The sequence below is a fragment of the Aspergillus chevalieri genome, chromosome 1, assembly GCF_016861735.1.
Source record: "Aspergillus chevalieri M1 DNA, chromosome 1, nearly complete sequence".
NCBI lineage: Eukaryota > Fungi > Ascomycota > Eurotiomycetes > Eurotiales > Aspergillaceae > Aspergillus > Aspergillus chevalieri.
The window spans coordinates 113,153-140,209 of NC_057362.1; the positions used below are offsets into that span (position 1 = coordinate 113,153).

General features: G+C 50.9%; 9 protein-coding genes across 9 annotated transcripts; 5 read left to right on the plus strand and 4 right to left on the minus strand.

Moving 5' to 3' along the window:
- Nucleotides 1–288: 288 nt before the first annotated feature.
- Nucleotides 289–2,150, plus strand: ACHE_10038S (amidase family protein; the record flags this gene model as incomplete). The annotated part of the gene is made up of 2 exons (XM_043278630.1): nt 289–575; nt 629–2,150. The coding sequence occupies 2 exons, from the start codon at nt 289–291 to the stop codon at nt 2,148–2,150; spliced, it is 1,809 nt and encodes a 602-aa protein (XP_043131158.1).
- A 1,005-nt stretch (nt 2,151–3,155) lies between these two features.
- Nucleotides 3,156–3,425, minus strand: ACHE_10039A (uncharacterized protein; the record flags this gene model as incomplete). Its single annotated transcript, XM_043278741.1, has 1 exon — nt 3,156–3,425. The coding sequence occupies one exon, from the start codon at nt 3,423–3,425 to the stop codon at nt 3,156–3,158; it is 270 nt and encodes an 89-aa protein (XP_043131159.1).
- A 2,335-nt stretch (nt 3,426–5,760) lies between these two features.
- On the minus strand, nt 5,761–7,195 carry ACHE_10040A (FAD-dependent oxidoreductase; the record flags this gene model as incomplete). Its single annotated transcript, XM_043278853.1, has 6 exons — nt 5,761–6,008; nt 6,058–6,333; nt 6,388–6,673; nt 6,724–7,011; nt 7,066–7,103; nt 7,156–7,195. 6 exons carry the CDS (start codon nt 7,193–7,195, stop codon nt 5,761–5,763), a joined length of 1,176 nt encoding a protein of 391 aa, XP_043131160.1.
- A 747-nt stretch (nt 7,196–7,942) lies between these two features.
- On the plus strand, nt 7,943–8,784 carry ACHE_10041S (class I SAM-dependent methyltransferase; the record flags this gene model as incomplete). Its single annotated transcript, XM_043278964.1, has 3 exons — nt 7,943–7,971; nt 8,022–8,228; nt 8,280–8,784. The coding sequence occupies 3 exons, from the start codon at nt 7,943–7,945 to the stop codon at nt 8,782–8,784; spliced, it is 741 nt and encodes a 246-aa protein (XP_043131161.1).
- A 563-nt stretch (nt 8,785–9,347) lies between these two features.
- Nucleotides 9,348–11,247, plus strand: ACHE_10042S (GMC family oxidoreductase; the record flags this gene model as incomplete). The annotated part of the gene is made up of 4 exons (XM_043279075.1): nt 9,348–9,678; nt 9,725–10,319; nt 10,364–10,980; nt 11,039–11,247. 4 exons carry the CDS (start codon nt 9,348–9,350, stop codon nt 11,245–11,247), a joined length of 1,752 nt encoding a protein of 583 aa, XP_043131162.1.
- Nucleotides 11,248–11,758: 511 nt separating this feature from the next.
- On the plus strand, nt 11,759–12,738 carry ACHE_10043S (putative peroxidase; the record flags this gene model as incomplete). The annotated part of the gene is made up of 4 exons (XM_043279186.1): nt 11,759–11,867; nt 11,923–12,115; nt 12,171–12,490; nt 12,560–12,738. The coding sequence occupies 4 exons, from the start codon at nt 11,759–11,761 to the stop codon at nt 12,736–12,738; spliced, it is 801 nt and encodes a 266-aa protein (XP_043131163.1).
- Nucleotides 12,739–19,412: 6,674 nt separating this feature from the next.
- On the plus strand, nt 19,413–21,577 carry ACHE_10044S (putative MFS monosaccharide transporter; the record flags this gene model as incomplete). Its single annotated transcript, XM_043279297.1, has 9 exons — nt 19,413–19,557; nt 19,612–19,664; nt 19,710–19,982; nt 20,030–20,554; nt 20,602–20,641; nt 20,695–20,710; nt 20,757–21,046; nt 21,104–21,189; nt 21,248–21,577. 9 exons carry the CDS (start codon nt 19,413–19,415, stop codon nt 21,575–21,577), a joined length of 1,758 nt encoding a protein of 585 aa, XP_043131164.1.
- Nucleotides 21,578–21,942: 365 nt separating this feature from the next.
- On the minus strand, nt 21,943–24,980 carry KLP1 (putative kinesin family protein (KinA); the record flags this gene model as incomplete). Its single annotated transcript, XM_043279408.1, has 5 exons — nt 21,943–22,180; nt 22,236–24,652; nt 24,723–24,817; nt 24,877–24,902; nt 24,979–24,980. Coding segments are annotated over 5 exons (2,778 nt in total).
- Nucleotides 24,981–25,846: 866 nt separating this feature from the next.
- Nucleotides 25,847–27,030, minus strand: ubc2 (E2 ubiquitin-conjugating protein RAD6; the record flags this gene model as incomplete). The annotated part of the gene is made up of 7 exons (XM_043279519.1): nt 25,847–25,970; nt 26,045–26,269; nt 26,336–26,400; nt 26,538–26,608; nt 26,672–26,870; nt 26,924–26,958; nt 27,009–27,030. The coding sequence occupies 7 exons, from the start codon at nt 27,028–27,030 to the stop codon at nt 25,847–25,849; spliced, it is 741 nt and encodes a 246-aa protein (XP_043131166.1).
- Nucleotides 27,031–27,057: the final 27 nt, after the last annotated feature.

The window sequence follows — 27,057 nt, forward strand, 5'->3', positions numbered from 1 at the left end:
GGATAGGATCATCATGACTTCATGAACATCGCTTAGCATGAATGAAACCAAGGATTTATAACCGAAATCAATGTCTGGAAAGATTAAATCAAATGGCGACAGCCCTATTCGCCTGCCCTCAATCGCCAAAATAAGATTAGCTGGACCGGGTGAGTATCGACACCTCAGGCCTAAGGAATGCCTGGGAAGGTTCCCCAAAGCCTGCGCGCCATCCCTTCCGCGGCCACCCAGTCTATTCGGAACTTCAACTGCTATGCTCGTCGATTTGTGGCATTATCTTAATCCCTCATGTTTTCTACTGCTATTATTGCTGCTGCGAGTTTCCTGGGTCTAAGCACGCTGACCCGTCGCGATGAGGTTTCCAGTCTAGGACCGAACCCCCAGTTCGCATACGACTTTCCGATTCCTGGAAAAAATGCATCAGATCTGTTTCCTATGCACCTGTGCCACGGCTTCCGACTAGAGGAAGCCAGCATAGACGATATTCAAGGGTTATTGACATCGCGAGCCCTATCCAGTGTCGATCTCGTGTCTTGCTATCTGGACCGCATTTACCAGACTAGCAGCTACCTCAAGTACGTTTTGAAATCTTCATCAATGACATTGACTTACACTGACCATTATCTAGTGCTATTCTGCAGATAAACCCAGACGCCTCAACAATTGCAGCAAAGCTCGACCAAGAGCGCGCCAACGGCACGGTCCGCGGTCCCTTACATGGGATCCCGTTCGTCGCGAAGGATAATATAGGAACAAAGGACCGTATGGAGACTACCTCTGGCAGCTGGGCACTATTAGGATCTATAGTCCCGCGGGACGCATTTGTAATAAGCCAATTACGCGAAGCAGGAGCCGTGTTGCTGGGAAAGGCCGCGTTGAGCGAATGGGCCGACATACGGTCGAATAACTACTCGGAAGGCTATTCTGGGCGCGGAGGCCAGTGCCGCAGTGCTTATAACTTGACGGTAAACCCGGGTGGGAGTAGCTCTGGGTGTGGAGTCGCTGTCGGTGCCAACCTTGTTCCTTTTGCACTGGGTACGGAGACCGATGGTAGTGGTATGTGGACTCCAGACAAGCATTCCAGCTCTTGGCGCGACATCTCTAACGAAAATACAGTAATCAATCCGGCAGAGCGCAATGCCATAGTTGGTATAAAACCCACAGTCGGCTTAACATCGCGCAGCGGTGCTATCCCCGAGTCGTTGAATCAAGATACCATAGGTACATTTGGTAAAACGGTACGCGATGCAACCTATGCACTCGACGCCATTTATGGTGTGGATGGCCGCGACAATGCTACACATATGCAACAAGGAAAGACGCCTGCTGGGGGCTACGCTCAATTTCTGGGCAACAAGAGCAGTCTTCAGGGCGCAGTATTCGGCCTGCCATGGGAATCCTTTTGGAAACTAGCTGGCCCAGAGCAGCTATCCCAGCTGGTGGAGCTTTTAGATATGATAAAGGGAGCCGGCGCAACCATAATCAACGGAACTGAGTTGCCACATCACGAAAAGATTGTCTCGCCTACTGGTTGGGACTGGGATTATGGAACCGCGCGTGGCTATCCCAACGAATCTGAATATACCTACATCAAAGCTGATTTCTACAACCACATCAAGGCATATTTGGCAGATTTGGACAATACCTCTATGCGCTCACTAGAAGATCTAGTTGCATACAACGCCGAGAATGCTGGCTCCGAGGGCGGACACCCCAACGTCCATCCCGCATTTGCTTCTGGGCAAGACGGCTTCGAGGCATCTCTAGCGACAAAAGGCGTGATGGACGAAACATACTGGCAAGCACTTTCATTCTGCCGCCGGACCACCCGCGAGGAAGGCATTGATGCAGCTCTGCAGCACGGTGACCGCGTCTTGGATGGCCTCCTGGTGCCTCCAGATGTAGCCCAGAGCATCCAGATTGCAGCGCAAGCTGGATATCCGGTAATTACCGTCCCAGCTGGCGTGAACCGCGCTTCTGGTATGCCGTACGGACTGGCGATCATGCATACCGCGTTTGCGGAGCCGACATTAATCAAGTACGCGAGTGCTATTGAGGATTTGCAGAAGTCTACGGATACTCGGTGGAAGCGTACTTTGCCTGAGTGGCGTGGACATTTGACTCGTAATATCCCTGTGATTAACGCATAGATGCATAGTTTTGTACCATTAATGAGTCGAGCTCATGAAGACCACACGTTCTGATATATATCTTGGAGAAGCCATAGCTTGGCAACGTAACAACGAAGATCTTGGTAAGACTGCAGTCTACAGTCTACCATTGCTTCCCAACTTCACATCCGGAGATAAAGGCATATTCACTTGCATTCAAACCAGCTAAACTATGAGTAGCGACCCCACCTTTCACTTTGTTTTGCGTACTTTTTTTCATTTTTTCCTTTTCGCCTTCATTTACAACCTTTCCTACTTCCCCTAGTCATATCGATAGATATTCTTTGTGACAGCGAAGGCGCAGTCAGCATTGAAATTGTCATTGGGTACCCTGAGGGGGACTTTCAACTATGTTGCTCTGCCATTTAAGCGCCCTGACAGCTTCTCTTAATTGCGTGAGACTCATTACATGAGTACTTTGCTTACTCTTGTCCTTCGTGCCTGCACTCTGGGATCTCGCCGCTCTGTCAGGTGCTTTGCATGTAATTGAAAAGATTCGACATATTTCATTGGAGTGGATTTGTGTACTTCCACAAAAGGTTCGTCATGCTCGAGATAGCGATCATGTCCGACATGTTACGAGCTACGCTTTAGCCAGCGCTGTCATTTACAAGAGAACATTCTTCTATGATCCTACTCCCTTCAACGAAGACTCTCTAAGCTGTTTCATTGAAGCTTCAATTGCCGCACAAGAAAATATATACACGAACCCATCCAACTTATCCACTCTCAAGGGCATGCTCATCCGTGGTCTGGCGCTGACAGTCAGCTTCAAGGACGAACCACGACAGCCGGTTGAGACATTTACCCAGGGTATAGTAGCTGCCATCGACAACGTCTGGCCGGAAGCTGCGGGAAATCAGAGATCTTACAGACAATGGAATTTCTTGTCATCCGACATTTGGTGGTTGACCTCCGAGACCAGAGAGACTACGTACATGCCGAGGCAGCGGGTTCATTTCCATCTCTTGGAGGGGCATCTGCCTATCGATTATCAGCCCATTGGTCGACTTTCAAGAGATATCCAAGAGTCTGATTGTTCAGGAACTCTTTCAGAATCAGGTCATGTCGACATACCCGTCCGCGATGCCTCGGATGGCATACGCCATCGCCCACCTCAGGGAAAGTCATCAGGTTCATGCTAGACGTATAGACGGCGAGGTTGCGGTTCGAGGTCGCATTCATCAAGTGTTCCTGGAGTTTGTGGGAGGTCATTCTTCCGTGGTCCTGTCGAGGCAGACCTCTCTGGTACATTGATCGATAACTACGTACATTGGCTCAATTTGGACAATGGTCACTTGGGGTTTCGCAAATGGTCGCGGAAATGGGGCTTCGGGAGCCCCGATAGTTGGATCCTTAACTTCCCAGCTCGGAGAGCGCATCGACAAGAGGTATCTCTGATCAACCCTCTCTGTCTACTGAGGTCGCGAAGTTACCAAAGTGTTCTAACAGTTCGAAAGTGCAGGACAGATCACAGTGTATCAGCCATCAGAAGCGAACCTGACTGTTGAACTCGAATGATGGACCTCGAATTTTGTGTTAACGAACAGGGATCACTGGAATCAAAACAACTGAGATGCATGTTTGATTTTGACCAGGATGCGGGTACTTGGTACGGGCTGCGAAGCATGCTCGTTCTTCGAGACGTTCGAAACCGGCACCAGCGGAGCGCGATAATTCCCATGGGGTCGCCACGATATGAGCTCAAGGGCTATAATGTAGAAATTCAGATCTTGAATGACGGATGCTACGGTCAGTATTCAATCAACTGTGTTCTGGGACGCTTGCAGTGTGTAGCTGATTCCCAACTGTTGCTCATGAAGGCCCAACTTCATGCATACACTTCACTTCCTTTGCCGGACTCGTTGACAGGAAGAACCGGAACCGAGGAGGCTTTGACATGTCTTTCATCTGCAATCGTGGATGGTCTCGGACAAGCTACCATTCCAACGCTTGGTCGAAATAGCTCGATTAACCCCATGACGTGTCTATTACCCGATTCAATTCAAGAGGCAGCAGACTGTAAAATGGAATAAGCAGCTAACCACGACGATTCAGCATGATTCTTTTCGGACGGTGGTCGAACGTATTCTACAGCGAATCAAGCATCTCGCATCAATCGCTGTACCGCGTATACAAGTGCCAAAATTTGACAGTGAAGATGTCTTGCATCTGCGACAGAGAAGCCATGCCCGTCGCCAGCAGTAAGAGAGACTGAAACTTTTTGAGAATGATCTAGATTCGGCGCTTGATCATCCCTACGAGGCGCGACATGGATGATTGAATCCAAAGGAGACCAATCGGGTTTACGAGATCGCTCAACTCATCAACACTCGTCCTCGTCAAGTACACACACACACTCAAACCTGAGTCTTGCTCGGAAAAGTGCCTTATATCCGAAGCTACGGTACTCTCCTTACTGGGAATGAGATCACCGATCTTCTGAAACTAAATGTCAGCGCGGAATGGGGGCCACTAGTTACCCTATGCAGTTCAAGCCGACGGTCAGACTGTCGTGAAGATCTCCTTTTCCGGTTGGCGACTCTAGCATTTTCCAGTAATTGAATATGGGACTTCTTCGATCAGCTCTCGCCTTCTTCCTGGGGGGACTGAACGGACTGTCGTTTCCAGGGCACACTGACTAGTTATGTCAATTTTGGAACCAATCAGACTCCAGCATTCACCAACCTCAAGAAACTCGTTGAGCCCTATTGCACACCATTCAACCCCAATGGCGATGGTGCTTGCATAATCTCGAGCTCGCCAACCATCTTGACTAGGTGCAAAGAGTATTCGATCGTCACCAAGGAACCGAGCCTTCTGTGAGACCACCAGCAACCCTCGAGATGACTCTTCACTATAGTTGACCTTCGCGCGGCCCTGTTGTGCCATCATTACTGAAACTTCTAATCAGCAAAAAGGGTCCACATTGGTTTTTCCAACAGTCAATGGCGCTTCAAGCTGGTGCGGCCGCCATATCGATTATTGCAAGCCGGGTAGCAGGAGCGAAGAACCCGAAAAGGAACGTCACTCTTCTGAGCTACATGAACTTAGGACTATTATTGACGGTATGACTACCTCGACAATTTCTCTTCGGAAACAGTATGGCGAGGACCTCATGACGAGCCTTAGAGTACTCGTGGCGCGTCAAGTCGTACCCCCCGTATCTCACCTTATTTCAGTTCTCAGCGACGTGAATATTTGTACAAATGTGACTGGATTCCCGGAGGAGTGGCTTGCGGCTACGCGGACGGGGCAATGTTTTGGACAGACGCCGATAGGATATGTCAGTCAGTGGCGCCCGTTGCGCAGCGATCATCCTTTGCTGCTAGGGTTGCGAATGACGGTGATTGCAAGAACAAGTCCGAGATTGAATCTGACGAGAGCGAATCTGAGCGATGAGGAGAGTATAGCGATGCCATGGTGCTGGATGAATGATGGCAAATTTGGTAACGACAGTGATATTGCAATAATATGGCATCTCTGCGGGTAGTTGAATATGTAGTTCTTGTTTACCTACATATTTGGAATCACAAAACAAAGATGGGTATTCGCTTCAAATAAAATGAGAACATGGATATCTACGAGTTTATGCCGTAGCATCTTTCTTCAAACCCATCCTAAACAGAGGCGAGTTTTGCAGTTCTTCCCAGTTATGGATAGAGACACTGTTTATGTTGGACGACTCGACGACCTCGCGTCCTCTGCCCAGGACTTCTTTTTCGTAGGCCTCAAGCGCCGGTCGGAGGGCACGGGGAGACTTGTCTTGGAGGTTGGCGATTTCGCGGCTGAGGGAGGCGGCGTCGAGGATGGCGTTGTTTAGTCCTTGACCGCGGTCTGTTTCCATCAGTTTAAGATTCCTGGTACGCCAGAGGAGGGGACTTACGGAAAGTCATAGGATGAGCCGCGTCACCTACCAGGGTGAGGGTACCATTGTGGTTGTCCCACGGCTGAGTTTCCCAGTATGACAACCGACTGTGCCAGATCTTGGTCCCCGGGGCCAGGGTCTCGAAGACAGAGCGGAATGGCTCAGCAAAGTGACTGGCCTTTTCCTTGAGGTCGTGCAGGATAGCCTCACCAGATAGTCCGGTATCATTTTCCGAGATCCACGACATCAGCAACAGGAACTCGGATTCGGCAGGGTCTTCGGTTTCGTTATGAACTATACACAATCAGCAAAGGTATGACATGCAGCTTCCGTGGTACAGATACATACTTCCGACCCAGCAGAAGTAACCGTCCGGGTGGAACACGGCGCAGTACCGGGGATGCAATTCGCGCACGGCACTAGCGACATCAACGGGGAGTCGAGGCGTGGCGATCGACGAGACGACAGGGGATGGCTTGAGAGCCGCCTTTTCAGGACCCATGAGGTACTCCCGGACTCGCGAATGCGCACCTTCAGCCCCGATTAGTAGTTTACCGGTCGCTTGGGAGCCATCTTCGAAGAATGCGGTGACGATATCATTATTTGATTCGATTCTGGCCAGACGTTTTCCGCGCTGCGTGGGTCAATATCTGCATACCCCCAATGGTTCCTACGGTCGCATACCTGGATATCCAGACCAGTGGAGATAAGCTGCAGAAACTTGCGGCGCTTGAGACGCAAGCTATACGGTGCCGGGACATCAACCAGTTTCTCTCCAGTTTTGCCATTGAAGCCCGGCAAGGTATCTGTCGCAGCAGGAGTGTGATGGTCCACCTGGCAATTCTCGAGCTGGTCGAGTAATTCAGGGGGAAGACATTCGGAGAGACCGGACTGCGCCCAGTAGACACCATAGTTCCAGTCGCGCGGTCGGAAGGAAGGGTCTTGTTCGAAGACGGTGCAGGGGATGTTTTCCTAGACACTGTTACTCCATATCGTCCGGAGTATGGGTTAGAAATAGCAGCATACTCGCTTGAGAACTTGGGCAATGAGGAGTCCAGCAGCGCCTGGTCAGTAGTCAGTATGTCTGTCTGCACCGTAGTCAAGTATGGGTCGTACCAGCGCCAACGATGAGAACGCGATCCATGGTATGATGCATTTCTGTCACTATGGAAAACTATTCCGAACTACAGTTAATTTATATGCGACGGAGAGAAGCCAAAAAGACGCAGAAAGACGCGGAGAACACATCAGCTTCACGGGAATTCTGCAGGCCTTTCCCCATCGAGTAAAGGCCGTTCGATCTGCGCTGTCAATGCAGATTCTCTCTCCTTTTCCCTTCCCGTTTTCTCTTCACCATAATTATTCCCTCTTCTTCCAAGACCACTGCCCCGCTATAGTCACCGCTATCAACTAGAATGACTGAGCACAATAGAGACCCCCTCCCTAACACGCAGGTACTAATGTCTTCTTCCGCCCCGCTGCCACGATAAACTCTGACTTGACAGGTCCCGGAACCCCGGATCTCGCCCGAAGTCACCGACGACGAGCACGACGACGATGCCAGCGACTCGGGTTTGGATTCGGACTCAGTCTACTCAGACAGCACCTCGCTTAGTTCCTCAGTCACCAGGTACCGCGAGGAGAATGGCCGTCGCTATCACGCTTACGGTATTTTTGTTCCTCATTCTCTGTCGCACCTCGACCCAGCTGACAGATAAGGAACCACCGAGCACTGGGGTCCCAACGATGAGCAGGCTCAGGAGCAGCAGGACTTGAGGTATACGACTAAGCTTAGTCTAGACATCCCGGATCTAACTAACCAGGCAGTCACCATCTCTGGACTCTTAGTCTCAACGGAAAACTCTATCTCCCTCCGGTCGACCATCTCCAGAACGTCTTGGACATGGGAACGGGCACCGGAATCTGGGCTATGTGTGTCTATCGTTCGCTCCGCATACTATAGCGTATATTAATCGAATCAGGGACATGGCCGATGCGCACCCCGAAGCCACCATCAAAGGCATCGACCTCTCCCCCATCCAGCCTTCTTGGATCCCCCCAAACCTGAAATTCGAAGTCGACGACTATAACCTTGAGTGGCTTGACCACAACAAATATGACCTGATTCACGCTCGCGAGCTGCTGGGTACAGTTCCCAGCTGGCCGGAGATGTACCGGAAAGTATTGGGGTATGTTCACATTGGCAACTGATATGCACTCTACCATACTCACACATATAGCGCCCTCAAACCCGGTGGCTGGTTCCAACAAGCCGATCCCCAGGTTTTTTTGACCTCTAGTTACGACACCCTCGGCCCCGACCATGTTTATCACCAATGGAACCCTCTACTTATCGGTGCCGGGAAAAAGGCCGGCTTGGACTTTGACTCGGCCCCGCGCATGAAAGGCTGGCTCGAGGAGGCTGGATTTATCAACGTGACTGAATATAGAGTTCCGTGGCCCATCGGGACGTGGCCCAAAGATCCGCACCAACGCGAGATCGGCGCCTTTAACCAAGTTCGTATCGAACAGGGTGTCGTGGACTTCTGCGGACGTCGGTTTACGAACAACCTCGGGGTACGTCAGCATAGCGCTGTGGGTAGAACTTTGCTGATCATTCTGCAGTGGTCGCACGCGCAGTTAGAGGTATTTGCAGCGTCAATGCGGGCGGCTGTGAAGAATAACAAATTGTTAGCCCATCATTATGTGTATGTTGTTCTTCTGTTGTTTTCAGAAACAAGCTGATGTCCTGCAGGTGGTTTGCCTATGGACAGAAACCCCCTGCGCATTGAATTTCGATTGAATACCAACTTGCATATACAGTTTTGCATATACAACCTTCGCATACATTTCTCGCATTCATCACGGACTGAAGTAGACACTGTTATTCTGCACCTAGTCCTGGCAGGACATCGTGTATTTTGGACAGGTGCACAATCATAGCAACAACGAAGCACGAGGCTCCTATCTTGTGCGACCAGGGAAGTATTCCATTCAGTTGACGAATTCAATTTTCAGCTCAAGTGGCTTGAGACAGCATGCCATTCCAATCCTGGAATCTCGCCAGCTTGCGCAGCAACACCCACATTCCATGTATCGCCCAGATGGCAGCGCCATGAAGAAATCACTATCCGACTGGCCGGTACCCCTTGACACTTATCCCTTTTTAGACCTGGCATCTGTCTCTGTAGACCACGCATGCGTGTTTGTCCTACATTGGAGCGGGAATGCTTGATAATATACAAGTCGCCGTTTTTTCCCTCTCAGATATGCAGAAATTTTCGCTCAGCAACATCATCTGACTCGCCATGATAGCACGATTCAAGCTTGCGTGCGCCTTTCTTGCGACTGCGGCTGTCGCAACAGGGCCGCTGTACGATTATGTGATTGTGGGTGGTGGCACCAGTGGTTTGGTTGTCGCTAATCGACTGTCCGAAGATCCCAATGTGTCCGTTGTGGTGATCGAAGCAGGATACTCCGTCCACGATAACGAAAACGTCACGGCGGCAAATGGATATGGAAAGGCATTTGGGACGGAGATTGACTATCAATATGAGTCCGTGAACCAGACATACGCCGGCAACTCGAAACAAACTCTGCGAGCCGGCAAGGCCTTGGGAGGGACAAGTACCATCAATGGTAAACAACCCCGTTAAAGTGAAGGATGCATTATTAACGCCCGCAGGAATGTCCTACACCCGCGCAGAAGACGTCCAAATCGACGCCTGGAAAGAACTCGGCAACAGAGGCTGGTCCTGGAACAGCCTGTTCCCTTACTACCAGAAAAGTGAGCAGCTGACCCGCCCCTCGCCGGATGAAATCGCCGCCGGGGCATCCTATAACGAATCCGCCCATGGCTACGACGGTCCGCTGCACGTAGGCTTCAACAATATGCAAGAAGGCAACCTGACGACGCCGCTGAACCAAACGTACGATAAGCTCGGTATTCCATGGGTTGAGGATGTCAACGACGGCCGGATGCGCGGATTCAATGTGTTCCCCGAGACTATAAACCATGAACTAGGTATACGTGAGGATGCTGCAAGGGCATACTACTGGCCGTACCGAAGCAGACCTAACCTAATCGTGATAACAAAGACGCGGGCGAACAAGATTCTCTGGAGCGATGACAACGCGACTGGTGGTGTTTCGGCGTCCGGTGTCGAGATCCAGTCGGGCAATATAACCGGCGTTGTGAAAGCCAGGAAAGAAGTTATCCTTTCTACGGGATCGATAAGAACCCCTACTCTATTGGAACTTTCTGGCGTCGGGAACAAAGAGTAAGTTCGTCCCCACGGTGACTTGGCAAGTCTAACCCCAGCAGTATTCTTGAGAAACACAACATCACTGTCCGCGTCGACCTCCCCACCGTCGGTGAGAACCTGCAAGACCAAACCAACGCCAACACAATGGCCCTCGGAAACGGCAACTGGACCGGCGTCAAGGCCCTCGCGTACGCCTCGTTCTACGACATCTTCGGAGATGACGCTGAAGCAGTGGCCGGATCCGTCCTCCATAAACTGGCAGACTACGCCGCAAAAACGTCCGAAGCAACCGGCGGCGTCGTGAAGCAAGAAGACCTGGCAAACTTCTTCCAAATCCAATACGATCTACTCTTCTCAAATGCAGTCCCGATGGTCGAGATCCTGTTCATCCCGACTCACAGCCCGATGTTGATCACCGAGTACTGGACCCTCCTCCCCTTCTCGCGGGGTAACGTGCATATCAACTCCGCAGACCCAGCCGAAAACCCAGTCATCAACCCGAACTACTTCATGGTCGACTGGGATCTCCAAGCTCACATCGGAGTCACCAAGTTCATCCGCAACATGTACCAAACCGCCCCACTCAGCGACATGATTAAGATGGAGCGCGCCCCCGGACCAGACGTTCCCCAGAACGCAACAGACACCGACTGGGAAGAATACACCAAGAAGAACTGTATGTGCCGAAATCATTTCCAAGCACCCTATCCCAAGTTCATGCTAACTACATCTAGACCGCTCGAACTTTCACCCCGTCGGTACAGCAGCTATGATGCCCCGCTCGATGGGCGGTGTTGTCAGTGACCGGTTAATGGTGCATGGCACTTCTAACGTGCGTGTTGTTGATGCTTCGGTTCTGCCGTTCCAGATGTGTGGGCATTTGACGAGTACTTTGTATGCGATTGCGGAGCGGGCATCGGATTTGATTAAGGAGGATGCTTGATTGTATATAGCGTGTTGTAGTTGTGGAGTTGGTATATGTTTGCCTGGTGATTGTAGGCAGTTTTTGATGTTCTAATGTTATGATAATTGCTTGCCCTTTGGACACGTGTATGCACAACATCTCATCTCCTACTGTAAAGACTTACCGAAACGTACTTTAGCCATGCAATTTCAAAGATGGATCTATTTCTGTACACACCTTGGAGCCTATCTCGCCATCCCCAACCCTCCCAAAGCGGCAACGAATACGAACGGATACGAAGCCGGACGATATCTTAATCGGGTAACAAGTTCGAGTACGAGCTTTCCTGAATCGTAGAAGCAGTCCGTGAACCAGAGATATGAAACGGGATGAATTGATTTGCTACTCTTATTATGGGGTTCCATTCTGGAAAATTGGATGCCTATTTTATATAGTAAACGGTTAGAAATGGTGAAGATAAATACCCCGAGGCGTCCAGCAGGATGGCTACTCTTCTTTTACTGATTTCAAAGCCATACATACAGCAAATATGAAGGTCTCTATTGTTTCTACCATTCTTTCTGCTGCCCTGGCTACAGCAAGCCCTCACTTTGGTATGGCTTCGCTAGATAACTGGAAGCCCGCCGGCCACGGTGACTGTACGTCCTTCCATACTCTGTATGTCTGGGATGAAATGAGCTAACAGAGACTAAGTCCGCGGTCCCTGTCCCATGCTAAACACGCTATCCAACCATGGCTTCCTCCCACACGATGGCCGCAACCTCACTCGTGAAGTCGTTATCAAGGGTTTGTCGGAGGGATTGAACTTCAACGCCTCGTTGGGAAGTTTGATGTTTGACATGGCGCTGGTTGCGAATCCGGAGCCAAATGCTACTTACTTTACCTTGTAAGTGCAGTCTCGATATGGGTATGGTTTGTTTGCAGGTGCTAACAAGTAGCAGGGACAACCTTAACCGGCACAACGTGCTCGAGCACGATGCAAGCATGAGCCGCTCCGACGCCTACTACGGCAACAACCACGTCTTCAACTCCACCATCTTCGACAAAACAAAAGCCTACTGGAAGAAGCCCGTTCTTGACGCCACGATGCTCGCCAATGGCAAGTTGGCGCGGCAGATCCAGTCGCGCGCGTCGAACCCGAACTACACATTTACCTCTTCGATGGAGGAGTTCAGTCTGGGCGAGGTTGCGGCGCCGGTTATTGCGTTTGGGGATATTCAGCATGGCAGAGTCAATCGGTCGCTGGTGGAGTATTTCTTTGGTATATATATTATTTTTTTTTCTCTCTCTCAAATGATGAGGATTGGAGCGTGAATGCTGACTGTGGTAGAAAATGAACGTCTGCCCGCTGAGCTTGGCTGGACTAGGCCTGAAAAGGTCATCAGTCTGGAGGATATTTCCAAGGTAACGGAGATGATTCGGAACGCTACTAGCCTGATTACGCCGAGCAAGTCGGATTCCGGTTCGGGGTCGACTAAGCGAGATTTGCATGGGGGGATGTTTAGGTGAGCGTGTGTAGGGTATTATTGGGAAGAGTCCATGAACGGGACATAGTATAGCTTGCTATTATCTTTGTTTTCATATATTTGGTATCCATGTGACATTCATTCAAGCATTTAATAAGGTTCAATGCCGTTCGAGCCGGAAGAATCCTCTAAACAATCCTCCAAAGAATCCTTAATATAGCGCTATGTCCGTGTCCGGCACGGCACCGGCATAATTATTATTATTATTATTATTATTATTATTATTCATACACGCATCTGTCAGCCCTATAGGCCGAGTGGCGGCAGGTCCTGCGGGGCAGCCGGGTAAGCCGCCGTAATGGTAGTCTCTATGTACATCGTCGCCTTTATACACATATCCTGATATCTCATTCCGCTTGTTGTATATCCCGTGCTGCTGGTTTTCGTGCTGCTGTTCCCATGGCCACGAAGATCCATGGGATTGTTGGATACTGTCTCGTTTCCTTCCCTACTTCTGCAAGCGTGTAACCTCGGCTGCGCTATGCTGCCGGTTGCCCCAAGTCTGTTGTTGTGACTCGGTATGTGGTTGGTAGAGTTTGAAACTGGCCTAGGAGGCCTGTTTCAAGCATGAAGCGCACTGCTTTTGGTACCAGGTCTGGCTGTGTTAGGTAGGCCCGGTAATCCAGCTCCCGCCTTGATCCCTGTGTAAGATGGCGCATCCGGGGTCCTGCCTGGTTTGTACAGTGGAGGAGAACGTGGCGTATATCTTGAAGGCCACGTCCACAAGAGCATTCAGTTGATTCCATAGCGTTAAAGGTGCCAAGATAACTAGCCAGCGCAATCTTCCCAGTTTGCATTTGAATGAGGACTGATGTGGCGGCTCTTCGTAGGCCTTGATATAGTTGCATCGGTGCTTTTGAGGGTTCTTTCCATAGACGACGGAGGGAGTTCCCATGGGTGGAGGTAGCCCATTCAGACTTCCATGCACTTGCTGCTTCTATGCGGAGGGTTCTTCGGATGCTAGCTTTGAGAGTGAGCTCCTCCACACCGTTGGGGTTGGGTGCTGGGGAGTTAGCGGCTTCTTTTGCAAGAGCATCAGCATACTCATTGCCATAGATGCCTTCATGACCCGGGAGCCAATACAGCTGTATATCCCAGCCGCGCTCCTGTAGTTGAGATGCAGTGCGTGTAATCTTGCTCAGGATATATTGGCCAGAAGACCTTCCTGGAGCTGAACATGCTTGAATTGCCGCCTGATTGTCTGTAAAGATGATTGCTGTATAGGCCCGATGGGAACGTTGTGATGTCAGTCTGAACATGTTGCCTATTTGGGTGAGAGCCATCTCTATGCCTCGCAATTCCGCTGCATATACAGTATGAGTAGCTGGGAAGCCAATGTGAACTGCCTGGCGCCCTAGAGGTGAAACCACTGCTGCCCCAACTCCCTGTTCTGTCAAGCTGCCATCTGTGTATGCAATGATGTCAGCGCCGCTATGTACAGTGGCTTGGTGAGCTGTTAAGGCATCTTCCCGAGTTTCTGCTATGTGGGATTCCAGACCTGACCACCATGGAGGGGTCACATGTGGGTGTATAACCTCCAGTCTGTTCTGAGGGATTGCAATTCGCCGTCCCCACCGTTCTAGCGGTGATGTCAGAGGGTCGTGTTCTGGGGTGGTGGCCCATTGCATGTGTCGCCGTCGTTCCCATGCATTCTTTGGTGCTGGTCGTTGGCCAGAGTGGCGTATCTCAATGAGGGTGGCCATAAGGGGAGAGGTGGCTATCCGGAGATATGATTCTTTAGCCGCGCGTTCCAGTGCAATCATTGGAGGATGTATGTTGAGACATATCTCTAAAGCAGCTCGAGAGGTTGTTCTGAATGCACCAGCAATCCTATAGAGGGCCTTGTGCTGGATAGATTCCAAGGCTTTCCTAGCAGCATTTTCTGCCGCCTTGAAGCCCCATCCAGCCCGTATGAACCATGTGGAACTGGCAAATGTGATCTGTGGCCACAACACTGCCGTGTACATTTGGCGGAGATGGGATAGGGTAATTCCCCAGGTTGAGCCTGCTATGGAGCGGAGCGCTGCTATCATTTCAGTTGCTTTAACTTGGGCGTGTTCAATTTGCTTCATGCCAGTGAGATGCTGGTCTAACTGGACACCAAGGTAGCGAAGGGTAGGCACTGGCTTAACCTCTACCCCTTGCACTTTGACTGAAGCATTGGTTGAGCTCAAGGGTCTAGGAACACCTCGGACCTTCCGCCATAGATGTATCAGGCCATATTTTGCTGGGGCGAACTTGGAGGCATGTTGAGTTTCCCATTGTTCTGCTATCTTGTGTATTTGCTCAAGACGTCGGCAGTTAGCTGCAGCAGCTCGGCTCCAGACAAGTATGCATATATCATCAATGTAGCCAGTCACCATAGCTTTTCCAGGGTAAGCCTCATGTATTCGGTCGATTAGGTCTGCATTGTAGAACAGGTAAAGAATTGGAGAGAGAGGTGAGCCTTGGGGTATGCCTGTGTTTGTGGTAAACTGGCCTGTTGCACCCTCCATCAGTACAATATCTGTGATGCGGTGGTGTAGGAAGCTTGCTATCCAGTTGACAGCATTGATTGGGACCCTTCGTTTCCGGAGGTTATGGATCAAGCGTTCATGTGCAGCATTGTCAAATGCACCACTAACATCCAAGGTGAGCAGTGTGGCTACCAATGCACCAGTACGCCATGATGCATGGACTCGTTCCAGCAGGAGGTGAATAGCATGTTCACATGATCTCCCTCTGCGGCCACCAACATGGGTCTGTGGTAGGAGACTGTATGCTTCAATCATATAGCTTATGCGGGTTGCAATAACTGCCTCTAATGCTTTTCCAATTGTATTAAGCAGGGCTATTGGTCTGTATGCCTTTGGATCTGCATAGTCCGGTTTGCCAGGTTTTCGCAGTACCACTGTAGTTGACTTTCGGAAGTGCTCTGGGCAGTATCCCAACTGCAGGCATGCATTGAACAGGTTGGTGAGGTGACTTAGGAAGGCCGGAATGGCTATGGCGCGATGTAATGTCAGGTTCGGTATTCCATCAGGACCGGGGGCCTTGTTTGGTGCAGCCCGCTGGACTGCCTGACAGACCTCTTTCTCTGTGATGGTAGGCATCTGTAGTGGTTCAGGGTATTCATAGCCAGGGATGTCTGAGAGATCTGCCTCAGGAATTGGGGGAAATAGAGCCTCCTGCAGCGCCTGTGCTTTCCTTTCTGGAGTGTCATATGCTTGGTTCCCCGCATGAAGAGTTGGTGTGTAGGTTGGTTGGACACCTCCACGGCGGCGTGCCCATCGGGCTAGTTTCCAGAAGCCTTCTATTGACTCAGTTGCCTCCTCCACACGGCTCCGGTGGTTGTTCCGGCTCAGTTTAGTGGTTTCTCGGCCCAGTCTGTGCCTGGCCTGATGGAATGCCTTGATATCTTCCTCCTGGCCAGAGGTAGCCCAGCGCCGTGTGCGGTTAACATTGTTGCGTAGTCTCTTCAGTTCCAGAGGGTATCCTGGGCGGGAGTAGGGAGTGATCTTGGCTACAGGGACTGTGCCCTCTGCAGATTGCTGGATGGTTCTGATCAGGTGGTCGACTGTGGTGTCTATCTCCTTGGTGGTAGTTAGGGAGCATGTGGGCTGGAGGTTTGTGGTCAATGCCTTCAGGAAGGCATCCCAGTCAGCTTCCTGCCACTTCATCTTTAGCCTCTCTGGAGCTTTCTGCACAGATATATCCAATTCTGTGAGAATCGGTATGTGGTCTGCTGCATGCATCCAGTCCCGTCGGTCTTGACAGTGCACCAGGAGATCTGTTACCTCAGCGGTGGCCCATGCCAGGTCAATTGTAGTCTGGTGACTACCTCTGCCTGTATACTTCTCATATGTAATGGTGCCTGGTGGTGTAAGCAGTTCTAAGCCGTGGTCTTCAGCTACCCTGATGAGATCATCTGCTTCCTCATGGCGGTGGTTGTAGTCAGGTCGGGCCCACATCGGATGATGGAGGTTAAAGTCGCCCACTACCATATGTTTTTGGTTGGGATATTCAGCCAGTGCATTGTGCAATGCACCAATGACACTGGGTTGGCCTGTTGCAGGGCTGGGATTGTATGCGTTATGAATATGTATGGGGCCTATTTTTGTGTGAAGTGTCAAGGTGCTCAGGTCCTTCGTATGATGCTTTATCACCCACCTCTTTGGATCCAGTGCCTTGCTAACAAAGAAGCATACCCGTGGCATATTAGCCCCATTAGTGTCCTTGCTAGTAGGCTTGATCAGGAGGTGAAAGCGGTTTCCAAGCATTTGTGAATATGTGGTCACTTGGTTTGTGTGTCTGTTGATGTAGGGCTCCTGGATAGCCAGGATCTCTAGGTCGCGCACCTCTTTCTCACCAAAGAGGTGTATCATCACTTTCTCTCGTGATTTCCAGCAGTTGGCCTGCAGGATTCGAATTTGTTTAGGGTCCATTATTGATCACAGTTCCTCCTCCATTTGGTCTTCATTGGAGGGATACTGGTTTTGCTCATCATCGGACTCTCGACCATGGTGCTGGGTATAGCTTTTGCTTCGGTTTCTGGTCTGTCTGAGAGCTCTTGCTCTGGACTGTTGGCGAGGGCCCTCCCTGAGCTGCAGAGTTTGGGTCTGGGTGTTTGTCTCCATTTCTGGTTGGGTATCCGCCATAACACTGTTTAGTTCAGGTTCATCTTCTGTGCGAGGTCTTTTATTGCTCTTTCTGGGTCGGCCTGGGCCACGGCGTTGAGTGTGGTGTTCTGCAGCTTCTGCAGGGGTGGGGTCTTGTTCCTCCCCTGAGAGGGCTACAGAGCTGAGGGAGACTGGAGCACTCTCATACCATCCACGTCCACTGGCTCTGTTATGACGTGCAATCTCCACCTGTTCCACACGGGCTGGGCAGCTGCGGTCAAAGGCAAAATGGTCCCCTGAGACCTTCTCACTTCGCTTAGTGTTCTGTTTCTGGCAGACTGCACATTGGGCCTTAGTGCGGTCTCTTGCTGTGGGACATTCCTGAGAGGAATGGTTTTGTGCACAGTATGCACATGAGGTAGGTCGCTTGCAGTTTCGAGCTATGTGGCCATATGCTTGGCAGTTGAAGCACTGCTGGATCCGATGAGTTTGGTCGTAGTATTCACATGGGTGGTCGCGGCCATCAAGTGCCAGGCCAAGCAGTATGGCAATGTTGGCAGCTCGATCATTATCAAACTCAACAATTAGCTTGGATGTTTCTGGTTTATGTTCTGCTATATGTCGGGGGCCAAGGAGCCATCCAGTATATGTGATTGTTGTGGGGGCAGAGGCCAGACGCCCTAGGTTATCGGCCTTTATGCGAGCTGGTGCAGCTGCTAGGTCAAGATGGCAGTTGACGCCATTCATGACAACACGGTATGTTCTTCTTTTGATGGTTGCATTATCTCCAAAGGCACAGCACCAGTCTTTTGCTGCTCTGACCAGTTGTTCCACATCCTCCAGGCTCTCTGCACGTAGGATGATGTCCCCACTGGGGAGGATGCGGCCTGTTGAGACTGATCGGTGGGCAATGATACTGTTGTTTGATTCTTTAATAGCACGGTTTGCTCGCTCCACGACCCTGGCCTCCTTCTGGTGGCGCAATGGGTCAACAATTTGGCGATCAGTGCTTCGGATATGGATCTCCAGGTCTGTTTTCAGTGGGAATGGTGTTGCTGGGCTGCTTGGAGAGGTGCTTGGTGTTCCATTCGTACCGACAGATCCATTGGTGTTGCCCTGCACCCAGCCCGAGACCAAAGAAGATTTTGCTGATGTCAGGTGACTTGCTAGAGCCGCATCCCGGAATGATTTTGCATGGCCGGAGGGACTAGATGCTGGGGGGCTGCTGGTTACTTTTGGGGGCTGCCATTGTAAAGCTTTCATCTCCTGTGTCTGCTTATCGAACATGGTTTGGATTTGTTCAAGCACCTTTTTCTGGCCGTCATGGTCTTCACTACCATTGTTGCTGATGCGGTCGCGCACCTTTGCTGCAAGGTCTTCAACCGAACTCATGAACCGGATGAATAGATCCCTGGGAGGTAATCCCTGGGTCCGGTCAGCAATTTGCTTCAGCTCCGCTGTTTCTGTAAGGATAGCAGCTGCATGGGCGCATTGGTCGTGGTCCTTATGATTATATGAGTGGTTAGGCCACGGAGATGCGGCTCCAACCACCCCTTTCTTCTTTGCACCCCCCATTGCCAACGACAACTGGGGAGAACAACGTTGAAAGTAGTATTAATCGATTCCGCGTGAAGTTAAATATAAGATTCGAGTTTTCCGCAGTGCGGGAACTCGCTCAGAAGGTAGGGGGGGGTTCGCCACTGAGGAGTTGTTTTTTGCACCGGCATAATACGAGCTCTTTATCACAATTAACCTACTCTATCATAAGACACCGGCTAAATCTCCAGACAATCCCCGCTCCAACACGGCCCAGCCCGCTGGAAAAACTCCGGGTGATATTCTCTCCGCACCCCCACGGGGCGCAATCCGGGGTTGGCCCGGCTAAAGTCACGGTTATACTAGTTAGACATGGGGTGCATATATACTCCTACTATGGCGTATATGGCGCATAATATAAATGACATGCTCCCTCGGAGGTGGCTTTTTTTTTTTTATTTTTACTTGACAGGTCACTGACAGGTGCCTAGCTGTTTTAACATTGGACTCACTTGGACTCATCATGGGCGCTCCTGTCGATGCCGTCGGCGTCTCAGCCAGACGGGCCGAATTGGCCGGGAACAAAGTCGGATGGCGTGGCTTGGTTAGCAGCAAGAAGACATTCGGAATTGCGCTGTTTGCTTCGCTTGGGGGGTTGGTTTATGGATGTACGTGGTATCTACCTCGACTATACGCTCCGGTGTCAGGACTAACCAATGCAGATAACCAGGGAATGTTCGCGCAGATCTTGACTATGAGCTCTTTCATTAAAGCTGTACGCATGCCTATTCCTGTCGCAAGTACTATCTAACATAAACAGACACAAGGATACGCCGCAGAACCCGGCATCGGCCAAGGAATGCTTACATCGATTCTCGAACTGGGAGCGTGGGTTGGTACACTATTGAACGGATATCTGGCTGATGCTCTTGGACGACGGGTAACGGTCGTCGTTGCTGTGGTTATCTTCTGCGTGGGTGTTATTGTGCAGGCATGCACCCAGAACCCCGACTTTGTGTATGCTGGTCGATTCGTGACTGGTTTAGGAGTTGGTAATCTGAGCATGATCGTGCCGTTGTATAATGCAGAGCTGGTACGTTCCCAATCTGATGATTATCTGGCAATTGCTCACTGATCCAGGCACCTCCTGAAATCCGCGGCTCACTAGTCGCCGTACAACAACTCGCCATCACCTTCGGCATCATGACTAGCTTCTGGGTGAGCAACCTCGACATCTGGACAAGAGACGCGCATCTAACAGTTGACCAGATTGGCTACGGCACAAACTACATCGGCGGCACCGGCGCTACCCAATCCGTCGCAGCCTGGGAAATTCCTGTCTGCATCCAAATCCTCCCCGCTCTGCTCCTCGCCTTCGGCATGATGCTCTTCATGCCGCAATCTCCACGCCATTTAATGAACACCGGCCGCGAGGAAGAATGCCTTCACACACTAGCCCGACTGCGCGACACATCACCCGACGATTTACTCGTTCGGATTGAGTTCCTCGAAATCAAGGCGCTGCGGATGTTCGAGGTCGAGACCGCGAGGAAGAAGTATCCGCAGTATCAGGATGGGTCGTTTAAGAGTCGGTTTATGATTGGGGTGAGGGATTATGCATCGCTTGTTACGAATAAGTCGATGCGTAAGAGGACTACTGTTGCTGTATGTCTCTGTGGGTGGCTTATATATTGCTGAGCTGACTCTAGCAGTGCTTGATTATGTTTGCGCAGCAGTTTAATGGCATCAATGGTAAGAACCTACCCGAGTCAAATACACAAAGGAATCACTGCTAACACTACCAGCAATCAACTACTACGCGTGAGTTGCACACACCAACCCCATACACCATCTCTAACAAAATCAGCCCCCAAGTCTTCGAAAACCTGCACCTAGGCGAAAACACCACCTCCCTCCTCGCAACCGGCATAGCCGGCATCTTCGAATTCGTCTTCACTATCCCCGCCGTCCTCTGGGTCGACAACGTCGGGCGCCGAACGATCCTAATTGCCGGCGGAGTAGGGATGGCGGTATGCCATTTCATCGTGGCGGGGATTATCGGGTCGTATTCGGGGAATTTCGAGAATAACCCTGGAGCGGGATGGGCGGCAGTTGTTTTCGTGTGGATTTTCATTATTAATTTTGCGTATTCGTGGGGTGAGTTTCTCTTTTCATGTGTGGATGGGCTGGGGTCATGGGGCGCTAATGTTGCAGGGCCCGTTTCATGGATTATCGTCTCTGAAGTCTTCCCCCTAAGTATGCGTGCTAAGGGCGTGAGTATTGGCGGAAGTAGTAACTGGGTAAATCCGTCTTCACCTTGTTCACAGTATCGCAATCTAACATAGCGTACCTGGATAGTTGAACAACTTCGCCGTCGGTCTCTTCACCTCCCCTTTCATCAAAGCCTCCGATTACGGCACCTTCATCTTCTTCGGGTGTATCACGACGCTCGCCGTGTTATATGTTATCTTCCTAGTTCCTGAGACCAAGGGCCGGACGCTGGAGGAGATGGACGAGATTTTCGGGGCGAATGGAGTAGCTGAGGCGGATCAAGCATTGAAGAGGAGTATTGAACGGGAAATTGGGCTGTTGGCGCTTTTAGGTGGGGATGGGTCGGGAGAGGTGAAGGAGAAGGCCGAGGTGGGTGGCGATGAAGTGAAGACTGAACCTGGGGCTATTGAGGAGTAGTGACTACCATAACAGGAAGTTTAAGAACGTAGAATCAACATAATATGAACAATTTCGCCATGATCACCAACTACCTCAATGTTCTATCTTGGTGTACAAGGGTATCGGTCAAAACCATGACAAGGTAGGGCTGGCGTAATGTACCAAAAGGAGAGAATACACAGGAATATAAACAGCGCCAAAATAGACTTCGTTCGACAGCGTTATCGGTCAACATGACATGACAAAAGAAAAAGGCGGACAACAACATCAACATCATGCAGGATATCCGGTAGAAATTCAGGTGCCAAAATGAAAAAGCCCGAGATGTTCGGGGTTAGACAGGGGCAGGATAGAAAAGAAAACAAAACAAAAATAGTCGTGGATCATCGTCTATCAAAGAACCAGCTGGTGCGCTTTCCCGTCGTCTCCTGCGATTGGACTCCTGCGACAGCCGAGTTGGGAGCACTGCTCTCCGATCCTCCTCCGCCACGGAGTGGCTTCGCGATCCTCGACCCAGCAAAGCTGAACCCGCCGCTACCATCCATGGTAGGAAGCCCTCTCGTCGAGCCCTGTTTCGCAGCCTCCAGTCTCTCTTTGACAGCCGTCAACTGCGCCTCGAATCTGGTTATGGTCAGTATGACCCGTCAAAATAGAACCAAGGGAAACAAAGACATACCGGTGATTGGCCTGGGTGAGTTTCTCCTGGCTTTCCTGTAGCAGGCTCTCCAAGCTGGCAATCCGCTCGTTTCTAGCAATAAGCTTCCGCTCCGCAATCGCAACCTCCTTCTTCAAACTGCTGTTCTGCTCAACCAGTTGCCGCTGCACGTGGGTGAGCTGCTCCAGGTTGCGCTCCAAGAACGCCATCTTCTTTTGCTGTGCCCGGTTGTTCGACGACCGCAGCACATTGTTGTATTGCTCACGTGCGTCATCCAGCGATATCTCGAGTTCCACCACCCGCTCACAACGGTTCTGCAAATCGCGCATCAGCGACTTCTTCATGGCATCAAACTCAGCAATCTGCTGCTGCAGGTTCTTGCCAGCAGCACCGTTCGTAGAAACCCGGGATTGCGAATCCGCCAACGACTGCTGTAACTTATTGAGTTCCTTATCCTTGCGGGTGATTTCATCGCGCAATTTCTCAGCTGCCTGGACCTCATCCTCCTTGCGAGTAACGTGGAGTTTTTCTAGTCGCTCACGGATTTCGGCCACATCGCCTTCACCCAAGTTCCGCTCCAGAAGACTCTCATGCTCCCGCTCGAGATCCGCCAGCTTCCGTTCGACTTCCGCTCTACGGCTGTCCTGCAGCTCGCCCAACTCACCCCGGTCGTTCATGGTCAGTTCTGCCTGGCGGATGAAGCCCTGGGTCTCCAAGAGACTGGCCCGGAGTTCGAGGATGTCATCCGGTGCGATCGTTTCGCCAGCTTCACTGACACTGTGTAGCGAGTCCACGCGGCTGATGAGGTCCTGCAGCTTGCGCTCGTTGTCGGAGAAGATCTCGCCACCAAGGTTGAAACCAGCCATCATCTTGGCCATCTTCTCCGCTTTCTTCTTTTCCTTCTCATCAAGAGCAGCAGTAGTCTCCTTAGCCTTCATGCGCACATCAAGAAGTTGCTGCTTGACATCGTCCAATTCCGCTGTGAGTTCTGCATTGGCCTCGCGAAGGCTGTCCATGGTGATCGATGCCTCCTTGCCTTCGTAAGACACCTTCTCCAGCTGCATACGGAGTTCATTGATCTCAGTGTTCAACTTGTCGTTGTCCTTGCCCGAGCGGGCGGAGTTCTCCTTGAGACCCTTCAGCTCCTCCCGAGCCTCACGCAGATTCCGTTCAACATTCACGATATGAGACTCCCGCTCTGCAATCTGATCCTGAAGTTCGTTCTCCCGTCTCAAGAATTCGTCCCTTTCGTCTTTCTCTAGTACGAGACTAGGCGTGCTGGAGCGGTCTCCCATTCTCGAGTCGGGGCGCGGCGTTTCGGCACGAGGAACCTCTTGTAACCGGGATGGTGTAGCAGGCCGTGGCTTTTCGGTCTTTGCAATGGCCATGGTCTCGCTCCGAGCTGGTGTCCATCGTTCCTTGGGAAGGTTCTCTCCGCTTCGCCATACGTGAACTTCCGACTCCAGTGCTGAAAGATAGTTCTCGAAGCTCGTCACTTGTGTTTGTGCTTTCCGTAGAAGCTGCTTCAACTCTGCCGGACTCAATTCTGCATTCACCTTCGCCTTGTTCTTAATCGACTTAGCCCGCACACCGAAACGCAGAGTCGAGATCGTTTCAGCGTCATTGTAACTACTGGGAGAGCAGTTGATGATCAAGGTTGTTCGCGAGTTACCTCCCAAACTTTCCTGCAAGATACGGGTAAGCTTGGAGTCACGGTACGGAATATGTGTCGATTTTCCATCAGTCAGTGCGTTGATGACCATTCCAAGAGCACTCAAACTCTTGTTGATCTTCTTCGCCTCTTCAAGCGTCTGTCCACTGGCACCGGTCTTGCCAACTTTTTCACTACCAGCCAAATCGACCAAAAAGAGCTGACCACTCTTCGCAGATCCAGTCTCGAGGTTTTTCTGCGTAATGGTAATAACGAAGATCGAATGGGACCGCGAAGACTCCTGGTTCATGTTGGTAGCTGCCACAGCTCTGGCCGCACCACCACGTCGCATAACCTCATAAACCTCTTGCACACTGGACACATAGACCTCAACAAGTCCCTTGACATAAACACCTCTCGACTTCTCTTCGTGAACCGGCAGGTTGTCGTTCTGGGGGACCAACAAGTCGCGAATCCGTTCCATGTAAATTTCCATGTAACTAACGCGGACAGTGTATTCGATGTTACTCGGGCTCGTTAAGATGCTGGCGAAGATCTGCTCGACAATACGTGGAATGATACCCTTCCCGGTGTCGTCTTCGATATCTGAACCCATCATCGTATACGACTTTCCTGCACCGGTCTGACCATAGGCAAACACCGTTCCGTTGTAACCATTCAAGATATCGTCAACCGTAGGGCGAATGGAGTACTCGAAGATGTCCGTTTGCAACGAGTCCATGGGGAACACGCGATCGAAGGTGAAGTCACCCGATCCCTCCTGAGACTGCACCAGAGGTATAGTTTAGCCCACGATAGACCCTAACTCCATGTGACCCAGAAGAGTAAAAACTCACGCTGATGCTACATGTCTCCTCATTTTCAAAATTCACAATCGGTTGTCCTCCCGATGCCAATTCCACCTTATTCTGCGGTCGAAACCTCGCAACGACTGTGTACCAAGGCGGTTAGCATCGTCATCGAGTGGATTGACGGGCAAGACAGACGTACCCTTAATGGTATTCGGTCCAGATGACCTGTCATTGGAGAAAGGCACACCATATCAGTTCACCTGCACAGTCAGACGCATTGGAGCGGTGAACCCGCACTCACATATTGCTTGACTCCGACCCAGTACTCTGGTCGAGAAGATGGGTTTAAAACAATAGCGAGAGAGCCCCTCGAGGGGAAACACGATCCTCAGGCCCGTCTTCAGGCAAGGCGCAGAGAAAGACGAAGCAGTGGTGTAAGTAGTAAGGATTCCAAGATCGACGAGAGGCTCGTGGCTTGTCTGTCTGTTTTGGGTCAGGGGTTCACGTGCCGAGAAAAGTGGGCGGCGAGGGGACAGGCGGTGACGCCCTAGTTGGACAGGCCAGAGAAGGACGCGAAGGTAAGTAAATAAGAGCAAAGAAAGAATGAAAGAAGTTGATAAAAGACAGTACGGAGTTAGAGAAACTGGCCGGAATCTTGAAGGCTGGAGAAGAATGGCCAGTGTTCAGCTACAAATTATTCAGGCGCCAAGGCACCAATAGCGACCGTTGGGGAAAAGGCTTGGCATTTGTCCCGCATCGGATCGGAGTACATTACACGCAAAACAGTAGACAAGACCAGGATACAATTCACTATTCATTATGCATTTCAGACCTGAATATATAGCAGAAGTTATCACACAAATGCAAGCTATCTACAAAGCAACAAAGCATACCAGTAGATATTATTCCAAAGCCAATTCACCAGGCGCCTGAACCCCGCGCTGTGCATACCATCCGACAAGGCGAATCCCCGAGAAACCTATAGACATTCAGATAGTCATACCGTCATAAACCGAGGCCTCCATAAAAATGATGCGAAGAAAGTTCATGACGGGGAAACGGAGAGCACTGCTTCATGGGTGAAGGAAAGGAAAAACCCCATAGACCCAAGGAAAGAAGACAAGATAGGAAAACGGGAAAGACGGGTGCCATCTGCAAGAGACGACCCGCTAGTCTTCCCAACTCTTCTCGACGGTCTCACGTACACGTTTGACGTATTCCTTTCGGTTGTCTTTGTAGAGGTTCGAGGCTTCCACGTTTGCGGGGGATGACGTGTTCGGGTCATTCAGTAAACTGAGAGAAGGACGAACATTAGCACCACAGAAAAAGCTTGCCGAGAAAGATCGCGTGGAAAGAAATCGGCCTACCTCTGAATGCTGGTAAGGATAGCCGCCACATCATAGGTAGGACTCCAGCGGTTTTGGAGAATGTCCAAACACAATTCACCCGTTCCGTACACATTGGGGTGGAACATCTGGCTAATGAACTTGACACCGGGAGGCTTGTTCGGGTATTGCTCTTCGAAATGCATGACCAGACGGAAGGTACCATCCTCGAAGGGAGTGTCAGCAGGGCCGATAATGACGGCATTCCTATAACCAGAGACTCCAATCAGTCTATGGTTCTCAAGCGCATACTCGCCCGTCATTAGAACATACCATGTCATAACATTGTCTGCTACGGGCGAGGCAGAAACACCGGCAGGAGGATCGGTTTGCATACGCTGCAGTCGAGCCAGATGACGTTAGCCTATGAAACTCGGTAGAAACTCGGGCGGCCGTAGGATATCAAAGCGAGGAAAGAAAACCATAATATCAGAGCTCAGATGAAGCTCTCTGGTTTCACTCGTTGAGTACGCACCTTGAAATCACGCATAAGACGTCTGCGAGCGGATGTCGACATGGCGGCGGGGTTTGATGAGGACCGGGGAGCTATCGGAGATGAGTAACAAGGTCAAGATGAATACAATGAGATGGCAATGAGCGAGAACACACTTGTTTGAGGAGTTCGCAGAGACAAATAAGCAAGCTGGGTTCGTCCAGTTAAGGCAAAAAGACAAAGGAACCCTGGAGACGAAAGACCGGGGAAAGCGATGACACCGAAATGAATGCCCGGGGAGGAGGAACAATTGGATAGGGCGTTGAAGACCGAGCTGGAGAAACAAACCCGATGGAGAAACTGGTCGAAAATAGTCTAGCCGGTGCGTCACAGCTTAAGTAAGACATCACATGATCGGCGTAAATCACGTGCCTTGCAACAACCTCGGCCCAGCGGGTGGCGGCTAGAAGCGGCCTTAGTTCCGCAGTCCGAATAGAACTATTGTGCTATCACAGTCTGAGGGGTAGCTCTTCATTTCTTACTTCTTTTCTTCTCTGAACTC